At 35.7% G+C, this 20,855-nt stretch overlaps 1 protein-coding gene across 7 annotated transcripts in view; it reads left to right on the top strand.

The window, feature by feature from the left end:
- The window catches only part of ARL15 (ADP ribosylation factor like GTPase 15), a 226,551-nt gene that overhangs the window by 182,285 nt on the left and 23,411 nt on the right, over nt 1-20,855 (top strand). For 5 of the 7 annotated variants that reach the window (XM_038125728.1, XM_038125727.1, XM_038125726.1 and 2 more), the window contains one exon: nt 14,957-15,067. The exons of the other annotated variants lie outside the window; for them this stretch is intronic. In XM_038125728.1, the coding sequence (XP_037981656.1) occupies nt 14,957-15,067 (111 nt within the window). The remainder of the gene's footprint in view (nt 1-14,956; nt 15,068-20,855) is intronic. 7 annotated transcript variants of the gene reach the window in all.

Raw genomic sequence — 20,855 nt, 5'->3', positions numbered from 1 at the left:
AATCTTTTTTTCATTGTAATGTGGGATCTGTCATGGCTGTGCCAAAAATCTGTTGATTTAATTTCTCTTGCCAGTGCTTTGAATCAGAGATGGGGGAAAAACTCAAAATAAAAACATATGTCATAGAATTTAGGATTTGAATCTAAATGCCAGTTTCTCATGTTGGCCATGGGCATTATTTGTCTGTAAAAAAAATTACACCCACTACCTTGAGCTACTGTGACATGTTTATTTTTCAATCAAGGTATCCTATTAGGAGCTAAAGGTCTATTCTTTATTTTCGTGTCCATTTTAGAGGCCTAGAAAGTGATTTGGCAAAACACTCCCCTGTAAAGATTCAGGGGTGATGATTATGTTCTTTCTGTTCGTTATAAATGGATCATACTAATTTTCTAGCTACTTCCATCTCTTCCCTAAAAAAATAACCAAATCTGACAGCAGTAAATTATTTTGAACCACACTAAAGTAAGTAGTTCTATTAATAATTACTGTAGATTTTTTTCTTCCAATTGATACTGGTTTCTGATTTATACTTTTGCATTGAATAGAAAATGGCTTCAGCAGATAGAGAGAAGGGTGCTGTATTGGGTCCAAGTACATAGTAGCTTAAGTAAAGCTTACAAAGGTCTAAAGTGATTACTATTTATTTGAATTGGAAAATACTCATTAAATGTAAAAATTTAAAAAAAATAGTACTCTGCAGCTCCTGAGAATATGCACAATTCTAAGATTTCTATTATTGCTAGACTTGATGATACAATTTTTAGCTCTCTTTGATTTAATTCTGTCTGTTCCATTCAGCATCGTAATCAAGAAAAGCTAGTTACCATCCAGAATTGACTCCGAAAATGTCTGAAGGAAGTCAGCTCTCTATTTAGATTTGATCTGTATTTCCATATGGTAGAGAGCCCAGATGATGTTCTTAATACTAAACTGGGCATTTTTTCCAACAGGAATGAGGGATGCCTTATTATCATTATCAAAACTAAATGGAGCTTTGAATCTTATAAGGCAGCTGCTGTGAGACAGCCCCTAATTTGAAGGAAATTCAAAGTGTGGTAGTAATATTCAGAGCTATAAGTCCTTTCATGTCAGCCATGTTTTATGTCCTGAAACTGCTTTTGCTTTGATATTAAAGGCAGACAAGCTCTTTCAGTATGTGTGTACTCTTGTGTATATTAACTTTAACTTCTGCAGCTTCTTTCACTCTGTCCTCTCTTGATTCTCTTGACACTTTGGGAAGTTCCTATCTCATTCCCAGCTGCATTATTTAAATGCAGGTCTCCTTTCTCCATTCTTGCTTAAGTGCCTCAGGAGGTCTGGAGACTACTGATCTTACTTCCTGCCCACTTAAGTAATCTCCAGATAAATCTATTCCACCACTGTTTTTAATTCCATAGAATCAAGCAACAAATTTTAAATCTTTTATTATTAAATGACTTAAGGTTTAGATGTTGATTAGGACTACTACTACATTTTCAAATTGAGACTTCAGCCTCTTCCTTTGCAAGATACAATACTTGGGAAGGATTATGCAGTTAGAGTTATATTTAATGAGCACACTAGTACTATGGATAGAATAATAATTGAATACAGGCGATTTTTATTAATGATTAAGTGGTATATCTTTCTGATAATGTTTTAATTTAAATGATAATTCATAGCCTGAGATAAATACTGTGGCTGACTTCTACTTTCACTTCTATTTCAGTGTTTCTGATTATCACAAATAGTAGCAATTTACATGGAGTTTTATACTCCATATTTTATTGACTGTTTTGCCATGGCATGTTCAGACTTTGAATTTTTTTACGGGTTTTACTTCTTATGGGATTCTTTATTGTTCAAAAATGTTTCCATTTTTCCAAAATCTAGTGGTTTTATACAAAGGTATAGACTTATATTTTCAGATGCTGCTACTTTGTACCCTGCCATCTTTGTATTGATTAGAGGCATTTTATGTTTTCCAGTCTGTTTTCAACTTATTTTTTTAACTGATTAACCCTTAAGACTGACACTCTAAAAGTAAGTGGTAAACATCTGGAAATTTTCATAGAGAAGCTCAGATGTTATTAATGATCAAGTATAAATTGTCTGGGTTTTCTTACTCATTTTAGCTGATCTTGTTCAGAATTGTGCTTAGATTTGCATCCTTATCTTCACTATTTGGGCCGTGTTTGGAGTCACTTTCTTTTTAAAATAGTTTCTCCACCCCATTCACCTTGCTACAGTAATTTATACAGAGATACAGTATTGGATTAAAGTTGAACTTTTTTTCCTGAGCAGACTTGAGCTATGTCTTATCTTGTTAGATTTATTTATTGAGTGTCTGAATTCTGTCACTGAAAAAATTAATCAGGAGAACATGTAAAATGTGAAGAAGAAATAACTCTATGGAGAGGCCCAAGGAAAAAAAAAAGAATAAAATTGAAGGGAGGATTATACAACTGATATGTGGTAAACTTGTACTTTTAAGTAGCTATAAATAACAATGTCATGAAAGTGAGTAATCCCTTTACAGGCTGTCCAAAAGATGTTGACAATGTATGGAGATAATGGAAGAGTAAGAAGGATCAAATAGGAAGAATAATCTGGAAGAAAATAGGATGGGCTTTCTGGGACACATAAAGATAGGTTTTAAATCTGGTAATTATAATTGAGAATTGTTAAAATATACATAAAACAGAAATCATAGCCTGTGAAGAGTTGTGGTGAAAGAGAATATAAAGAAGTTTGGCAGATATCATCAAAAGGAATGAAAACAAGCTGAAAGAAAATTTATTGAAAACTTCATTGAGGTTTTACTGCTTAATAATGGAGGGAGAGTCATACAGAAGAGTGACTCTCTTAATGGGTACAGAAATCCAAGAAAATAAACTTTCAAATTATTAAACAGTTTAGATAAGCAGACAAAAAAGTTGAAAACAAGAAGGGAGATGCACAATCTGCAGATGCTAAAGAAAAAATCTGAAGATGATGAAAACCTTGGAAGGAGTCTAAGGTACAGATTTCTAATGGACTTGAGACTTCAAATTGATCTGAAGATTACCTCTGGCTTTTCTGTAGTTAAAGTACATATGCTATTATATCTCTCTGTGGCTTCTTCAATTTCTAATGAGGTTTGGATCTGGGCTTCATTCTTCAAGAGAGTGGGTCAGTTAATGTGATTACAGTGCTCTGCACACTTGTTGATCTTCATGAGACTTGGAGGTTTAATGGACCGGTGGCATACTTCATCTGCCAAATTACTGGGTGGATAAGGTCAGTCGAATGAAGGTCTCTTAGTGTATCAAGTCTCTTTTCTGCTGGAAAGAGAGAGAGGGAGACAACTAATCTCCCTTAGATCCTTATCAAAGAACCTTTTTAAAGTGTTCAGGGATTGGCATTTCAAAGGGACAATTGGTCTTTGTAAATGATGATAAGAAGCCATGAGCATGTTGGTGTATTACTCCGAGACACAGGTACATAGCCCAGCTGTATCTTCTAAGTCAGAGAGTAGAAAAATGAATGAGACTCTTTAGGAGCTATGGTAAGTTGTGTGTTGGTTGAAAAAAAATCAAAATATATAACTATGGGTGTTTTAAAATCACCTTGTTCTTAGATATAAAATTTAAATAACTATTTACTGAAGTGCTACAGAGAACTGACTTTAACATAACATTTCCAGCAGAGCTAGTTTATGGGAAAGTTAAGATTAAACATGCAGAAATCTTCTACTTTTAAGCCATGGAGTCATGCACCCATAATAAAGAAAAATTATGATGTGGGAGAGGAGGAGAGAAAGAAAGAGAAAGATACTTCATTGAACTGAAGCAAATATACACAATAATGCAATTAACATTATGGAAGGACATTAAATATACATTGTAAGTGAATGAGAGGGCAGAATGATGGAAGATCCACACCAAGGAAAGCTGTAATTGTTTGCGAAACAAATGTGTATTTATGGTAAATACACTGGTAGTCAGGTAATGCTTTGGTAAAATGACAGGCAGGCAATTAAAACAAGTAGAACAGGAAGTACCTTGCAAAGACAGACTAGAAAGCAGTGTGAATAACTGCTCATGTAAATTTTCAGGAGCAAAACTTGAGGCACTCTTCTTTGAGCTAGTGCAGGTTGCATTCTTAGTTCAATGGTCTAGACAGCTGGAGGCCATTCTAGACTACAGCCAATTAAACAAACTAAGAATGAGACATGAGATGCAAAGATTAAAGCCAATTATGAAAAGAAATGGATGAAGCAGATTGTATAGACAGAATTTCTTCATTGCGTCTCATCTGTTGAGCCTCATAGTGTGGTTGTTACTTCCAGCAAGCTATTCTATGGTTATTTTGCTTAAATGGCACATCTAGTTTGATCTGCTGTCTGAAAGATAACAGGCTGCCCTTCTCAAGTGTCTGGAAAGCAGCTACTGCACTGAAGGTGTGAAGTAAATGCGTGAATATTAGTTAGAAGTGTGAAGAGTAGAATCCAACCTTGCACGGCTACTTTGTGTGTTATTCTACAAAAGGACAGGTCTGTTCTCCTTCAGAAGAACTTAGAAAAAAACTGCAAGGTATCTTTTCAGCAGTTTTGTTAATTACCTAGGTGATGAATCTATGGCAGAAGCTGAGAGAGCAAATTAATTTCTACCTCTAAGCAGCACAAGATACTGAGAGTGAGACTAACTTAAGAAAGAAGGGTTACAAAATAATATCCTAAAGCAATTCCTCTACGTATTCTAAAATGGTACATACTGACTTTCTTGATCAGATGTGGTGGTGTTTTAAGACCTGATTCTATAATACAGTACTTTGTATATAGGCTTGTGTAAAAGGTATCTTCATTTTCCCATCATTATTTGCCACATAAATGACTTTTGTTGTAAGTCTGGACAGTCTATTTTAATTGACAGTTTAATTTAAACTATAATGTGGGATTGTTATTTAAATGAAATGCAACAATTGGGGATTAATGTTAGATGAAAGGGAGTTTAAATGGAAATAATCTAATTGTATGTAACTCAAACATTTTTAAAAGGAAAAAAAAAGTTAATTAGGGACAACCAACATGAATTTGTGAGAAGGCCAACCAGCTTAGTATATTGAGATGGCAAACAAAGAAAACTGAGTGGATGTTTATTTTGACTTCCAAAAAGAATGTTAGAAATTAATCACATCCAATACTGTTGGCTAAGGTCAGAAATCTTGTTGCCAATGTAATACGGTTTGTGAAATAGAAGACTCACCTTATAATGTTAAGCAAATCATAGCAATAGAATATAAGAATTACTTTAATAGTCAGAAATTACTAGTGCTTACTGTAGAGAGTGATTGTGGGTCATCTAACTTATAAATATACAAAAGTTTCCATTATTGCATCACTGTGGTTATGAATTCAGGAAATGAAAACGATATGATTTATAAAGTAAAGTTACTTGGCTGTGCTGTACTTCATGTGTTTGTTTTAGCATTTGAACAGACTTTTAGTGCTGTTCATTCAGTGGACAAATCAAATTTCAAGTATTCCTTTCCTGCAAAACGTTCCCCCAGGGAGTTTGAAGAACTTCTTCTCTCTTAGGGGAACTCTCCTGGCATCAAAATCCAACAGGAATAGAGAGCTACAGGCTTGTTGCTGTCATAATTCTATCAACATGAGCTTTTTTTCTTTTAAGATGGTCTCAGCAGTCTGTCACTGTATTTTGGAGGACTGGTTGATGCACAAAAGTAAGTTGGTTGGCAGAAGCTCAATCAAAAGAAAAGAAAGAAAATACTGGTTCTAGTTTAAGGGAAACTACCAGAAAATTTGGTGGAAGTATTCATGAGCTACAAATCCTGCTAGATTTCTAGCTGTTGGCAATGATCAAGTAGATCAATGGCCAAAAAAAACATTTTCCCATCTGTATTTTTATAGAAGACTGAGCGTGGAGCACTGTAGTGCAGACTTCTGTCTGCTTGTGATTAGATGTTTGCAACATGAATTTTATTGAACTGCATTTTTACCCACCTTCTTAGCCCAAAGCTGGTAAGGAGCATGGTAGGCTGCTTGTTTAAGAGTATTTACTTGAACAACTCTTTTCATTTAATTCAACAAGTAGGGTTTCTTGTCACTGTGTGGCTCTGGAAACTGGGACGTGGAAAAAAATCAGCAAATATCCTAAGACTCATGATAAAATTGTAATTTAATAATGCTGGTGTTGTTCTTGGAGTGGTATTTAAAATATTGACTTTGGCCTATGGAACACCTGAAGGTTGAGAAACTTGTCTAGGCAGTTTGTTCTAGCAGTGAGCAACGGGGGAGCTCAAACAAAAGATCCCCATTTAAATGAGAGCAGCAACTGGCAATGCTCCCTCAATATTGCAATGCAGGTTTCTCATTGCCCTTATTTTTATCTTACTAAGTTTATTGCAGGGATTAGAAGAGCTTGTAGAGATTTTGTGGAGTTTGGGTTTATTTTCCTACAACCACACTGAGACTTGTACGCCATTAGCAATGCTGAATCTGCCTTCATTCTGGAGATGCAGGAAATTTCTACAGATTGAAAACTTTTGATAACCCATTAGCTCATACTCATATTTTTTTTTTTTTCCATTTATTTAATTAAAAATATTCAGTCCAGGAAGTTTAAAACCCAACTTTTATTTAATGTGTTATTGTGATCTGTTGAGCATACACCGCAGTTGAATGGAACCTCAGCTCAGGAAATTTATTCTTATTACCAAATTGAACATTTAGTATTAAATAGATACCTAACAAAAAGTGTTTGAACATTCAAATGAATGTCATTTGGGTTCGGATCAAAAATAATGTGCATTACCTGATACAACTTTTGGAAAACATGAAAAAAATGACATTTTAAAAATGTAGTCTTTTGCTTATGACTTTGAAAGAAAATATAAAGCAATAATTACTTGTAACTGTAAATCGTCTTAGCTTATGAGGAGAGTTGGCATTGCTCTTCTCTCACACATTGAAAGTGATGCAGAACAGAACAGTAAGTCCCTTCAAAATCCATAATATGTGTCCTTCAAGTCCTGTTACAATGCATCTGGGTAATGTTCTGCAAGTCTTCGTAGACCTGGAAGGTCTCTTCACCTTTGTATTTGAGGTTCAGACTGCAGCCCCCAAAAACATGTTCTAGAGAAAAGCGTGCATGTGTGCTGCCTTGCATAGCCTCAGTCACAGTGTGACACCAAATTTGTTAATACTAAAATGAATGTGTGTAGCAAGGAAGAAACAGTTGATTGCATTATGTCAAGAGGCTAGATATCCAGGACAGTGTAGAGACACTCCAGCTTCATTAGATGTTTATTATGTAAAAACTTGCTGCATAAAGAAGAGCTGTAAGGTGTGGTTGAGTTACACTTAAAGGATACAGGCTTGTTTGTGGTGGTATTTAGTTTGCTGACTCCTTGTAGTCAAACAGATTTTTGCTTATTGCTTCTAGGCTTGGCAATAAATTAAATATTGAAATCAACAACTTGTTACTACTTATATCTTTCATGAGCAGCTATCTAAGTGACAAGCAGACATAGCTTCTGGGTGAGAGTGGGAGGACAGAAAATAGCTCACTGTTACAGTATGTAGAAAAGTGTTCCAAAAGAGATATAAAGGTCTACTATATGCTTTTCTCTCTCTCTCTCTTTTTTTTCATCAGAGAGTTTAGTTAAAAAATGAACAATACCACTTAAGAGTATTATTTAACTTCATGTGCAATCATGATAAGATGAAACATTGCACAAAGTGATACGTGGTTTGCAATATTGGCATTTCTGTGTTCTCCCTGATGCTTCAACTTTGCCTTAAGACAGCAGGACTTTCTTGGGCAATAGTAACAGCAAAGTTGTCTTTGAATACCAAACACTGAAACTACCATTCCTCATTCAGCTAAAGAAAACATTGTCTTTATCGGTCCAAATACTTTCTAATGGTTTTGCCCCCATTTCTAACAGATCTGGAGCCTGTTTTTCAGAGTAAAGTGTTTGGAATATCTGATTTCAGATACAGCAAAATCACTTACTATTAATTAAAATAAGAATCTGTATCTCTTATGTAAACAAGTAAATAAACAAGAAATTACTGTCATCTGTAAGTGAACACATGAAAGATTTTGAATAGAAGGGTGTCTTAAATATGAGGGAGTTAAATACAGAAATAATTTTGTATGCTCCAGGACTGCTTTGTGGGGGTGGGAGGAAAGATAGTTGCAATACGCTATGAATTTGGTACAGGTCAGCTCATTCATGATCATAGTCCATGCCCACTTAGCCTTCACCAAGCACCAAATAATTTAAATTAGGGTAGTTCTCAGAGGATGTAAACTGCCTTGAATTTGTCTTGGGCCAACGTAAACTGTCAGTATAGTGCCTGGAAACATAATGCTTTGTTCCACAGTGACTTGTTCCTGTGTCAGAGCTTCTGCAATTTTTAAAACTAGACCAGGATCTTGCTTTAAAGTTTGGTTCTAGTTCAAACAATAATAGCTGTGATTTGTGCAGAAACTCTGTGGATTGTCTGTAAGACCAGAAATTGTCATAACTGATGTAACTGTCAGTCTGTCAAATCAGTGATTGACATAGCAGTTCTTTCTAGCTCAGTTACTTTTCCTGCAGAAAGAATTTTAAGGCCAAGTCTAGTTAACATTCTACACTGAAATTTTAAGGATTATTTTACTGTTGACTATGCAAGACTTAGTTTTACAGCACATATGTTTACATTATAAGACCTCTTTCTCAGAGTACTAATGAGTAAATGTGACCCTTCCCAAACATAGAGCTAGATACCAGAAAAAGCATCCAATTCACTTGTAAGAAATAGATTTCTGCATGATTACATGTTCTAGTATTTTTAACCCTGAAGCAATACAAAATGTTAAGTTGAAATTGAAGCAGTAAATCTTTCTTAGAAAGATGCACACTGTACTGTCTGCATCATTACTGAATCCACTTTACTTTGAAGCACAGAAGGAACACTTAATTTTTATTTCCTATTATGAAGGAAACTCTTTCATTACAAGGGAAAAGAGGCTGACAAATATGAAAATATGGCTGTGTTTTGGGCAGAGTTCCAGAGACGGGAGAGAGTGATGCTTTTATATTCAGAGAGTCTTTGACTGCATTTATTCCATTAATAACTCCAGTATGGCTAATGTCATACTTTGTGCATTTTTCTCTGTGTCTGGCCTTTGTTTAAACTGCAAGGGAAGGTATTTTGATGTTTAACTCTTCTAGGAAAAATGGTGCAGTAATATTCTATATCTCATTTCCCTGGATTGCATGGGATACCATGTTGATGTTCTGTTTTGAAAAACATGGTTTTTTCATACTTTTATTCTTCCCAATTTGAATTTTAAACCCATTGCATTAAAAATCTGATTGAATAAAAATCATTGCTAGTTATGTGTACTTATGAATAGTTTCTTCTGTAGTTTCAGATGAAGGCTGCAGTGAAATTATTTGACCAGACGAACTTAAAAGTGCTGAGCAGTCTGAAGAAAAGGTCAGATCCTTTATATAAAAGAAACTGTGTAATGAAAGCACTTACTTTGACCTTCAGTAAAACTTTTGTGCTTTGTGATCAAATTTATCGTCTACACACATGCACTCATTCTGTTCTTATTCAGTAAAATTATTAGATGTAGGTTTACCTGTTGAATGCAGGGATGTAATACTTAAATGCACTGTAGGACTTATTTAGCTGTTTCTTGTCTTAATTTCTGCCAAATGGATGAATGGAGTATGTCTGTGGATACACATATATGCTGAACAAAATCATAATGACTTGTAAATTAATTTAAAAAAAAACAGGTGAAGAAAAAAATCTGTCAGCAAAAATTATTTTGCATTATCTGCTTTAGTTGAAGTGAAAGGATTCCATCTACACACACTAATTGATGTGTACTGGAGGAGAATAAATCATAGGACCTGAAACTTCCATGTCATTGGCCATGCCAGGATTTTTGGAGTGCTCTGCAGTTGCTAATGTGAAAATACACCCTACCTTTCTGCCTTCCAAAAACAAAGATAAATGAGATCTCTGTGTAACCCAGTGAACAGTCTGATCTCATTGCATTGATCCTTAGCCATATGCTTTGTGGTGATACTAAGGCTTTAGAAAGGAGATTGCTGAAACATGCCACTATCTGCTTCTAGTACATGAAAGGATGTTCTGGTCAGTTGAAGACTGTACATTTAGGGGTTTATTATATCAAACCACCCTCCTTCATAGGTTCTAATAGGAACGTTTCTTTGTAAGCATTCTAGTTTTCAAATAATTTTATGAATGTAAATAATTTCACCTTCTGAAAGGTCCATCAAAATGTTACAGACTTATCTGTACAGTGGTACAGACAAGGAAATACAGTTTCTGGTTGCCTCTGCTGAAAATAGGATAACCATACAAAATTTACTTATCCAATACATTTGACAGTGATATACCAATGGTTAGATCTGCAGAACTAATAGCAAGTATTTTAAAATATGGAGTACCCAGTAATTCCATACCCTGAAGGGTGCTCTTGGAAAACTGAGGTGGTAATTTCTAATGGTTTGTAACTGAACTTTTTATTTCAAAAGTTTATTTTCTGATATAATACGACCGTATTTTGTGCAGGTATCTCTGTACAGAAGGATTTGGAAAAGTCCTTCTGCAGGGAAAAATGCTTGTAAATCACAAAATTTGTAATTTGAAGCTGTGCTGAAAAAGCCACATGAAAGTTCTGGGAACAGTTTTGAGGGCATGGAGATGAGTGAAAATGTACGACTTCTTAACATCATTTTAAGACTGTATGATAATAGGAATTTTGCTTGAGCGCTTATTTAATGGGACTTTTTAGTTTGTTCTATTGCTGCATAAAATTAATGTGCAAAAAATTCAGTAATGTCAGAGATCCATTTATCCATCAATACTTGCCTCATGCCACTGGACATCTTTATCAGTCAGAGATTTTCAGTCTCCTAAAGATTTTATGCCCATACACCAAATAAAGCTAGAATAAACTAGGACAGGGAACATGGTCAAGGAATGTGGTGAGCAGTCCTGTGTTTTGGTCTTGCAATGAAACCTCCTGCAAAGTGAGCCTCTTGGCCCACACTGACTCCCTGCTGAGATCCTATGTAAAATCACATGGCTTTACTTTTTTTTTTAATCCTTAATGTTTATAATCTGGTAAATTCCCAGATTTGTTATTGGTGAAAGCAAGATAAGATTTAGTCTAGATTCTCACATAATGCTTTTCATAAATTCACTTTACTTCTGGTATCCATCATGTGAAAAGAATCTTCCCATAACTGACCCAGGGCTGACTGCTAAGAAACCTAATAGCAGTCTGTAAATTTTAAAAGGTTGTGTTTCCCTCTTTTTTTTTTTTTCCTCCAAAGCAAGAGGAAAAACAACCAGGAAGTTTGGGAGGTCTAAGCTTTGCTGACTGCCAAGGTTGTATTGTCTGCATGAGTTCCTCCACTTTAGTTTGTAGCTCATCTGTGGATATCTTTTGGTAGTTTTGGGTGATGTTAAAACTATTTATGATCTTTCACACTATGTCAAATATCCTGCACTCAAAAAGCCTCTGAAAGTCAAGTCCAACAGGCAACTACCCAGAACACCAAGTTACAGCACATATTGTGATTGGTTTTTGCTAAAGTAATTTTAATAATATAAACTAGAATGCTATGTGATAGAAACCCATAAGCTGCTGTGCGCATCAAATATTAGCCTAATTACTGGTGGTTTATACTTGAGGAATGTTCCCTCCTTCTCTGCTAAAGTATTGAGCTGCACCTTATTGGCTCAAGCTTGCAATCCTCCCCTGAAGTGCAGGGATTTTTACGCTTTTGATGGTTCAGCCTCACACTCCTTTTGAAATGTTTATGACTATTTTATGTTGGTAGAAATCTGCACTTGGTGTCCAAGAGTTAGTAATGATTTTCTATCTCTTTTTAACTTTCATTTCATTACATTCAGTTGGTTGGCTCCCTTGTTTGAAAAAACTAGACCTTTAATACCATTCCATTCTTATTCCCAAAATAATTGGGGTTTTTGAATCTGATTTCATAAGGGTTGCTTTTCACTTGCATTCAAGTATTACATAGGGAATTTTGTTGTATTTTCTTGCTTAAGGAAACTGATGTATGATGCCATTGAGTAAGAGAAATTTTCCATACTCTTGGGTCTTTTGCTCCTGGATGAGTGTTGTTATGTGCTGTCATGTCCAAAAACTTCTGTAACTGTCTTAGATACTTTCGCATAATTTTTTGTGTTCAGAAAGTACGGAGCATTCTTTTTTTTTTTTTTTAATATAAACATCTCATCTTGGACTTAACTTATGGCAAAGATGCCTTCTGATAATAATTTTTTAAAAATTATTCCAAATAATTTCATGCTTTAAAATATTAATAACACTTTTCTTAATGTAGGTTCAATATGGATGTTTTGATTGGCAAGACAATGTAAAGACAGGTACACTGAGTTGTTCTTAGTGAAGTATGAATATAGACACTGCTTGAACAGGTTAATGCAGTTTCCTGTGCATTGGCTTCACTAGACAATTCATCACTCTGATGTTTATTTCAGTTTATATATAAAAGATTTAGGTATGATACACAGAATGGAAGTAGATTGTGTTTCGGATAAAAGCTTTGGTATGGAGCTGCAAGACACCAACTGCTGCACTGAGTCACACCAAAGGATCATTTTTCCCAGTGCCCCTTTCTGACCATGGATGGCTTGCTTTGCCATTATACCAGTGCGGGTACACAGTGATGCTTCACCCATCATCCTATCCTGGTTTTGAGTGATATTTAGATACTTCCTAATCATGCAGTGTTGCATTCATACCTTTCCACCTAAAAGAATGATGATTCCATGAATTTCTCAAATTAATTGTTGAATGTATTTACACTTCTGGCATCCACAGCATTCTGTGGCAGCTATTTTCACATTTGGTTATATTTTGTCTGTGGGAAATCCTTTTAAATGACCCATGTTCATGAGTAGGTACATCATTGCATTGATGGAAATTTAGACACCAAAAGTACTAGCTGGGGAGACAAAATTTACAACATGCATTCTTGTTTAACTGGATCAGTCCGATGTGGTTGTATTTGGTATTAGTTATCCAATTTTCCTTCATTGAACTTCATCTACTTGTCACATATTGTGTGTGTATGGCTTGTGTAAGAGGAAAAAAATATAGTGAAAACACTAAGTTGCTTCTCCATAAGTTATGTTTTGAAGTACGTTTTCTCCTAATAAAATGTTTTGTAATTCCAGATACAAATAAGAATCAAAAAATAGTTCTAAGCACCAAACACTCATCCTATTACATATCTTGGCAGATGAAAGTGAAGCAAGTGCTCAAGTATGTGGGCTATCTTAAAAATGGCATTTTATTAGGACTACTATAAACATTCCGTGTGTCTTCTGATGCAACAGTATATGAAGTAATTTATTACTCTATACATATGTGTAACTTGCTGTTATGTATAATATGACATTTGGAGGTGAAAAAGGAAATTGTAGGAGGGAGAGACTTTTCCCTCTCGGCTCTATGGGAATTTATTTTTTATGTAGATGAGTATTTGCATATGAAGGAGAAAAACATTCTTTTTCCTAAAGTAAAGTGAAAGGGTTTGGGTTTTCTAATATATAGATAAAATGTAAAGAAAAAAATGTCTGGGAACATGCCTACTACAGCTACATTATCGTTGTTTTTAAGGGGGAAATATTGCTGCCTCTATATCCTCTTCCATCCTGCTGTAATTGCATTTGATTGTAGAATCATGCTTTTTCAGACATAGATGATTATTGGTAGGTGATTTTAGTGGCCAGTGATGCCACATTGAACAGAATTTCTCTCTTTTGTAGAAATTATTTATCTCTTTTCTAGTTGTTCTTATTTTAAATTACTTATTTTGAGAAACAGTTAATTTGCTTTTTTGGAACCTGTGGTAAGGTTCTGCCCTGTGTGCTTGGATTCCAGTAAGTACATGAGATAGGATCTTATTGGTATGTGGGAGAGAGGGTTTATGCCTCAGGCACATTTCCCTCTGTAAATTTCTGTTTCTCTGCTAATCTTTGTCATCAACAACAAAGGACAGTGACTGAAGACAGATTACCTGACGTTTGTGTGGACCCATGCCACACAGGGCACACAGGTGACTTCTGTGTAATATATTTTTTAAAGTTGTAATTGATTTTATGTTTTCAGTTGGTTGCATGTAGGTTAGTGTGATCTTTCTGAGCATGCTATGGTTTATGTTCAATGTGAGCTGCATTCTTTTTGCACTTTGTAATAGATAACACTTATGTTAGTTTGATGCATAATTCTGTTTTATTTTTAGTTTTTGTGTGGATGCATTTTCGCTGTGGCCATCTATGGAAATGTTTTCTCTGCCCAAATTATTTACAATCATCTTCCCAAAAAATTATTCAAAATTGGGTACAACAAAGAACATCAGTGTTATTTCTTCCTGTTTCCAGGTTGAAAACTAGCTATAGAAAATACTTTTGAAAGTGGCTTTCTAGCTAGCATGATTTGGTTTCATGTAGCTACAGTGATGTGGTTCCATAGTGTTATAAAACCACAGTCACCACATGATTTTCAGTGCTTCTGTTGGTTGTTTCATTGGAATAAAGTAGTGACTAATTTTAATTTTCTCATCCACAAAATTTTGAAGCGATTCAGCCTAACCTCCAGTTATGTTACGTAATTTATATTTAGGTACTTCAACAAATGGTGTGATGTTTAAGGCCTAAATCCTGAACTTTGCAAGTTCTCAACACCTCTGAAAACTAAGTCAGCATTCAAAGTCAGCATTCAAATCAGCATTCCTGGATTACGAATGTAACTATAAGCATCTCATTTAACAAATCGAGCCTCAATTAATTCCTGATTATTTTTAGCATTCCCTATTGGTGAAATGTTAATGTCAGTCATGTGATATTGTGCTCTTGACATTGTTAAACTTCCTTCTACAGATTCTTCTGCAGTGTCTTTGTGAAATATGTGCTTCACAGAGCTTAGTACCAAGTATGGAGAGCCAAAAATTGGCCGTCAGACAGTCTGAAGCACATGCAGATACTTTAATGGTAAGGAAAAAGAGTGAGATTCAGCAAGGGTTCTTCTAGGAATCAGCCATTAACAATATGTATTAGTGTTTAAGCCTTGATTCTGCAAAGCTCTTAAACAAGGACTTTTAAAGATGATAAGGGTCCTATCTCTGGTCCTTAAGTGTCTTCAATTCTTTTTATGTATAAATGGTACATTTTAAATATTTAAAGTTCAGCACGTGCCTAAAATTTTACTTAGCATTCTATTTAATCTTGGTTCTTTTTAATTTGCTGGTAATCATTTTAGAAAGGAATAATATGCAGTTGGGAGGATGTGCAAGGCAACACACAAAGAACTATGTGGTTGTAGGAATTGAAGTCTTCTCTAACTGACTGCCTTTGTCATAGATTTTCTTTGTCTAGTGCCAAACAGGCCATTGAAACCTAGTGGTTTTTAGTGGTTCCTTTTTGTGTTTTCTCTCAGTTCTCTTCTCTTGATACCCAGCTTGAGAGAACTTTTCTGAGGTAAATATTGACTATGAAAGACTTAGTCAGCACAATGACTCTGGAAAGTGCTGTAAAATGCAATGAATTTTGACAAATCAAACTATTAATGTCTGGATCTTAAAATTAATAAAAATGTTGGTCTTTATTTTTGTAGATAAGTTTTGTGCAAGAGTTGATTTGTTAATTCACAGATGGTATTCTTTTAATGAACTTTCTATATATGTTCATTTGTGTTCTGTTGGTTTTTTGTTTTGTTTTTTTTTTCCTGTGCAGATAATTCAAATGAGCCTGTGAACTCTTAGTTTAAAACAGTGTGGTCTTGCATATTAGATTTGGAGGAATTTCCATGGGGGTATTCCCACTAGAAAAAGACCAGTCTCTTCAAGTTGACAGTTCTCTCTTTTTACTTAAGAGCTCTTTATTCTCAGTTGGGAGATTTTGCACTCAGTCATACTGCTGTTTCATGAGTAGTCTGTAAGCAAGCATAACCTCTCAGAGCTTCACATGTGAATGGCTGCAGTTGAACTTGAAGTTGCCCTCACAGGGAGGAGGAGAGGACATGGTGTTTATGAGCAGTTTTTCCTTCATTATCACAGCATTGATGGTAGTTACTGAGACTCAGCAGTCTTTTTCACAATATCTCTTTTGGGGCATCAGGGCTTGTAAAACAGAAAATGAGCTTCTTTGAGCTTGTGATGCCTGCCTGGAGATACAGAAAGCCAGTATCCAGAAATAATTGCTTGGTAGTACAGTAGCTGTCTATTTTCACTCACTGCCTGAGTTGTGCTTTACCATTCTGCATGCCTCAGTAGTCCTGGCATGGACAAAGTATCATTCTGATTCTCCAGAAGCAGAAGCAGAAAGAGGCACCAGCTGCAGCAAACAGATTAGTAGTGCTTCCTTCTGGCTTTCAGCCCATTGCCTACAAGTTTCTTACTTTGTGACCCATGGTATCTACTTGGTTTCTAAGTACATTACACTTTTTCATTAGCACCAGATTATTTTTACCTTTGACAGGAGAAGACTGCTGTCAGTAAAGAGCCATGTAACTTGTAGTGTTTGGAAACCACAGATCTCTGGGCAGGAAAAAGAACGTCATTGTCTGAAGGTACAACTTCCACTATGCTTTTCTCCTCAGAAAGGAGAATTTGTCCCAGATGAAGAGCTTTTCCTGCCTTTCCTGAAATGTGTGTACAGAGCACCTAGGAAATTGTCAAGTCTTCATCTTTCCTACAAATCATCTTTGCTAGAGCTATTAAGGAAACATCTGTCAACAGCAAAAGGCTCAGACAAGCAGCCAGCAAAGTTGGGACCAGTTTTTAAAGTACTTTTGTGTTTGAAACTGCTGGAACACCTTTCAGGAGTAAAAAAGTACTACTGAAAGTAATTTGCAATTTTTGATGGAGGTGTACAGAGCATGGTGCTTTCACAGCCTGTTTAGACTTATTACTTGTCTTGATGCTACCAATCACTTTCCATTTGGTCCTTTTGCAGACATCACAATTGCTTGGGAAAATAATTTCCTTGGGTTTTTTTTTCCTTGCCTCCATTTATACTAGTTCTTAAGATATCATTATTGCAATACTGAATTGAAATCAGTCTTGCTGTGATGTTCCAGAATTTTATATTGACTTTTAACTTTTCAAAGTAGGGAAATAAGAAATTTCACTGTTCCTGTACTTCAATTCATGTATCTCAAACTTGGTTTAATGTAATACAAAAGTTTTATGGAACTAACGTTTACATTTTTAATTGGAAAAATACGTAATATTCGTGGTACTAATTAGGTAGTCACTATGTTGCTTTATATCAGAGGCTTTCAATGCATTTTTCATTCTGCTGTCAGTGGATTATTATCAGAGTGTATAAGACTGTGGTGAGCAGTGAAGAATAACAGCAAGGAAAGACAATGCTATCTTGCTTAATATAGCTGTCTTTCTGTATGAAGATTTCACGTCTCAGTTGTTTCCATATAAAGTACCAATAGGAAAGTTCCTCTGTTGACTTCAGGTGGTACCTGAATATTTTTCAAGCAAATGGTTTTGAGACTATTTTAGGAGTTGTTTGGACTTTTTGCCATTTGGTAATTTCTGCGTCTTCTTGGTTTGTGTGTTTACAGAGAGGATGAGGAGACTGTAAGGGATGCTCAGTACATAAACGTATCTTACTATGATTTAATTGCCAATGTAAGTCCTATTACATAGTAAGCAGGAAACAAAAAGGAAGCATACATTATAATTCCATCTGAATTATTCTGCTGTGGAGTTCATTAATTTTTATTATTTTAAGTTCTTCTGTCTCTGGCAGTAACCCCTCCCCTTATCTGTATAATTTTTATAGTCAACTTGTGAAGTCAACTAACATGAATGTGTGCAAGCTTTACTGACCTAGAATGGGTTAATCAAATCACTAAAATAAATATTGTTTTTGCACAGCAGGGTGTTACGACCTCAGGTATAGTTCTAAGAGGTTCTCCAGAAATGCAGAGAAAATGTGATACAACACTTGCTGTAGTTTGGTGAAGTATCATTTAAAAAAAAAGCATGTTAAGAAAAACAAGTTGTCCAGTGTTAAACTGCCTTGCAGATCTGTTTTTATTGAATGTCCCAAGTTTCATTTCAGTCTGCTGCTAAAAGGCATTTACTTGTCATAGCTGTCTGCCAGAATACATTTAAATTATTTGAAAATAGGCTTGGTGGAGTGGCTGTAAGAGGGTGAATTAGTTCTGTGTACAGCAGCAGCAGGTTGGCCCAGCGGACTTCTGACCCAGAAGGATCCTGAGTCACTGCAATCTGTTCTGTGGGAGATGGAAGGCAGTATGACCTGGCTGTTGGACATGTTTTCAGCAGTCGTGAGAAAACAGCCTGTGGGCTAAGTGATGCTATGGTTCTCCATGCTATTCCTGGCCTTGTGGGCTGTGGTGCTGCAGCAGATGGTTCTTGTCCAGTTGGGTGGATTTGAAAGATCAGAAAAAGGTAGGCACAGGAAAGCACTTGACTGGGGGGGAGAGGGGAAAGAATGAAGAGGGATAAACAAGCCATGTTTATTTTATCTTTTTTTCTTTGAAGTTTTTGCTTTCTATCTTTAAATTCTGTATAAATATATATAAATATCTTAACAAGTAAACAGCAAGACTATTTTAGTGGGTGAGGAGGACAACAAAAACCTACCCTTAATGTTTCCATGATCAGCTAAAGTTCTGACTTTCTGTTTGTATTTACTTGGAGAATCTTCAGTTGTGTTCATTAACTCTACATCCACAAACTTCTCAAATGTGTTGGTAACTAAAATGAATTAATATTAGGTTTGTAGTGTCACTAAACTTAAATGGGAAAGCCAAAAAAAGATCCTGGAACTTCTTAAACATCCTTGGTTTTCTAAATACAGTCCTTTTGGTATTTAAACACAGAACTTTGCAAACAAAAAATTTGGCTTCTCAGGGCTTGAATGTTTTAGGAAACATAAAATCTAACTTAAATATTACTCTATATTCATTTTACATTCTGTTATGAAGAAAGTAATATTTTATTCATGAGACTTGCTATGAAATTCTTGACTAATGGTCCAGCTGTACTTCAGAATATTACTTTTTGCAGCCACTGACAGAGAGGTAGTTCTGCCTTGAAGCATTCATCTTCTGGACTATGCAAATTTGCTGTGAATTGAACAGCTATTTTTACCTTATTTAAACAGAGTTTGGGGGGTAGTTATGTTTTGAGTGTTTTAGATTGGAATTTTAATGTGGGAATTCTAGTTTCCCAGCAGTGCTTGCTATGTAATTATTGACATTGATAGTCTGGAGACATTTGGTTTTGACTTCTTTAGAAAATCTCCATGTTCCAGAGAATATTGCCTTGATAACTACAGATAAGAGTTATAGGAAGTCTAGTCAGGCTTTGGGGGGTTGGGGTTTTGTTTGGCTTTTTTTTGGTAGTTTTTTAGGTGGTTGGTTGGTTGATTGGGTTTTTAAAATTATTATTACTCTACTGTCTAAAATATGAATACTGTCTGCAGACTTTTTCAGCACTGTGCATCTGACACAACATAGATATATTGCTGTACACATTTAAATGATCTATTACTAGTCTGCTGCCAGGCACTAATAAAAATATATAAATCCTCTGATCAAATGTTATGATTTTTTTCATTCTCTTCCTAGACGGTTTATGGTTCCACAAGAGTCTTTAATTCCCAGTCATGATGTACTGTTAATGGGCTTTAGAATCTAGTTTCCTTGGTTTCATGCCAAGCAGAAGTCTCAGCTATCTTTTGAACAACTATACGTGTGGCATATATGTAGCACTGGATTTCCCAATATAGCTGTTCATGTGAGGAAATGGCAAAAATTTGTTCAACATACTGCAATTCTTTATGCATAAATTTACCCATAAAAATAAGAGATAGATTTGCTAACAAAATATGATTTGTATAAACTTAGTTTTACTCTATCTTAGACCCACTGTATTTGTGGATTAAAACTTACCTGAAAGGGAAAAAATTAACACTTAATATGAGCATATCATTATTATGCAAAAAAGTTGAGACATGTAGATGAGAAAGCTTACTGGGTTTACAATGTAAAATTCATTTTACTAGTAAATACTGGGAAATAACTTAATTTAAAAAATCCTAATTTTTTTAATAATTCTAAATTACTGTAATTTTCTGCTTCCCAACATTTGATCTGGACAAGCTCAAGAAGTTGGCCCATGGGAATCTGATGAGATTTAAGAAGACCAAGTGCTGGTGTGCACCTGAATCAGGACAGTCTCAGGTATAAGCACAGCCTGGGCATCAACAAAACAAAAGCCGCCCTGCCCAGAAGGACTTGGGGGTGCTGTGGGTGAGAGGCTGCACATGGCCCAGCCATGGCACTCACAGCCCAGAGAGCCAAACGTGTCCTGGGCTGCATCCAGAGCCCCGTGGGCAGCAGGGGAGGGAGGGGAAAGCATAGGGGAAGGGTCCCATGAAGGCACACCCCTCTGCTGTGCCTTCATGGGACCCCGCCTAGAGTGCTGGATCCATCTCTGGGACCCTCAACATAGGAAGGACATCACATTGTTAGAGAAGGTGAAGAGGAGGCCACCAAGGTGATTGGAGGGCTGGAACATGTCTATTATGTGGAAAGTTAGAAGAATTGGGATTTTTCAGTCTGGAAATGAGAAGTCTTTGAGGTCACCAAATTGTGTCCTTTCAGTCTCTGAAGGGAGCCTGAAGAAAGATGGAGAGGGACATTTTACAAGGTCATTTAGTGACAGGACAAGAGGGAATGACTTTAAACTGATGAAAGTGTAGGTTTAGAATAGGTGTTAGGAAGAAA

Source organism: Motacilla alba, chromosome Z (assembly GCF_015832195.1).
Source record: "Motacilla alba alba isolate MOTALB_02 chromosome Z, Motacilla_alba_V1.0_pri, whole genome shotgun sequence".
In the NCBI taxonomy this organism is placed as follows: Eukaryota; Metazoa; Chordata; class Aves; order Passeriformes; family Motacillidae; genus Motacilla; species Motacilla alba.
This window is presented reverse-complemented; position numbering and strand designations above follow the sequence as displayed.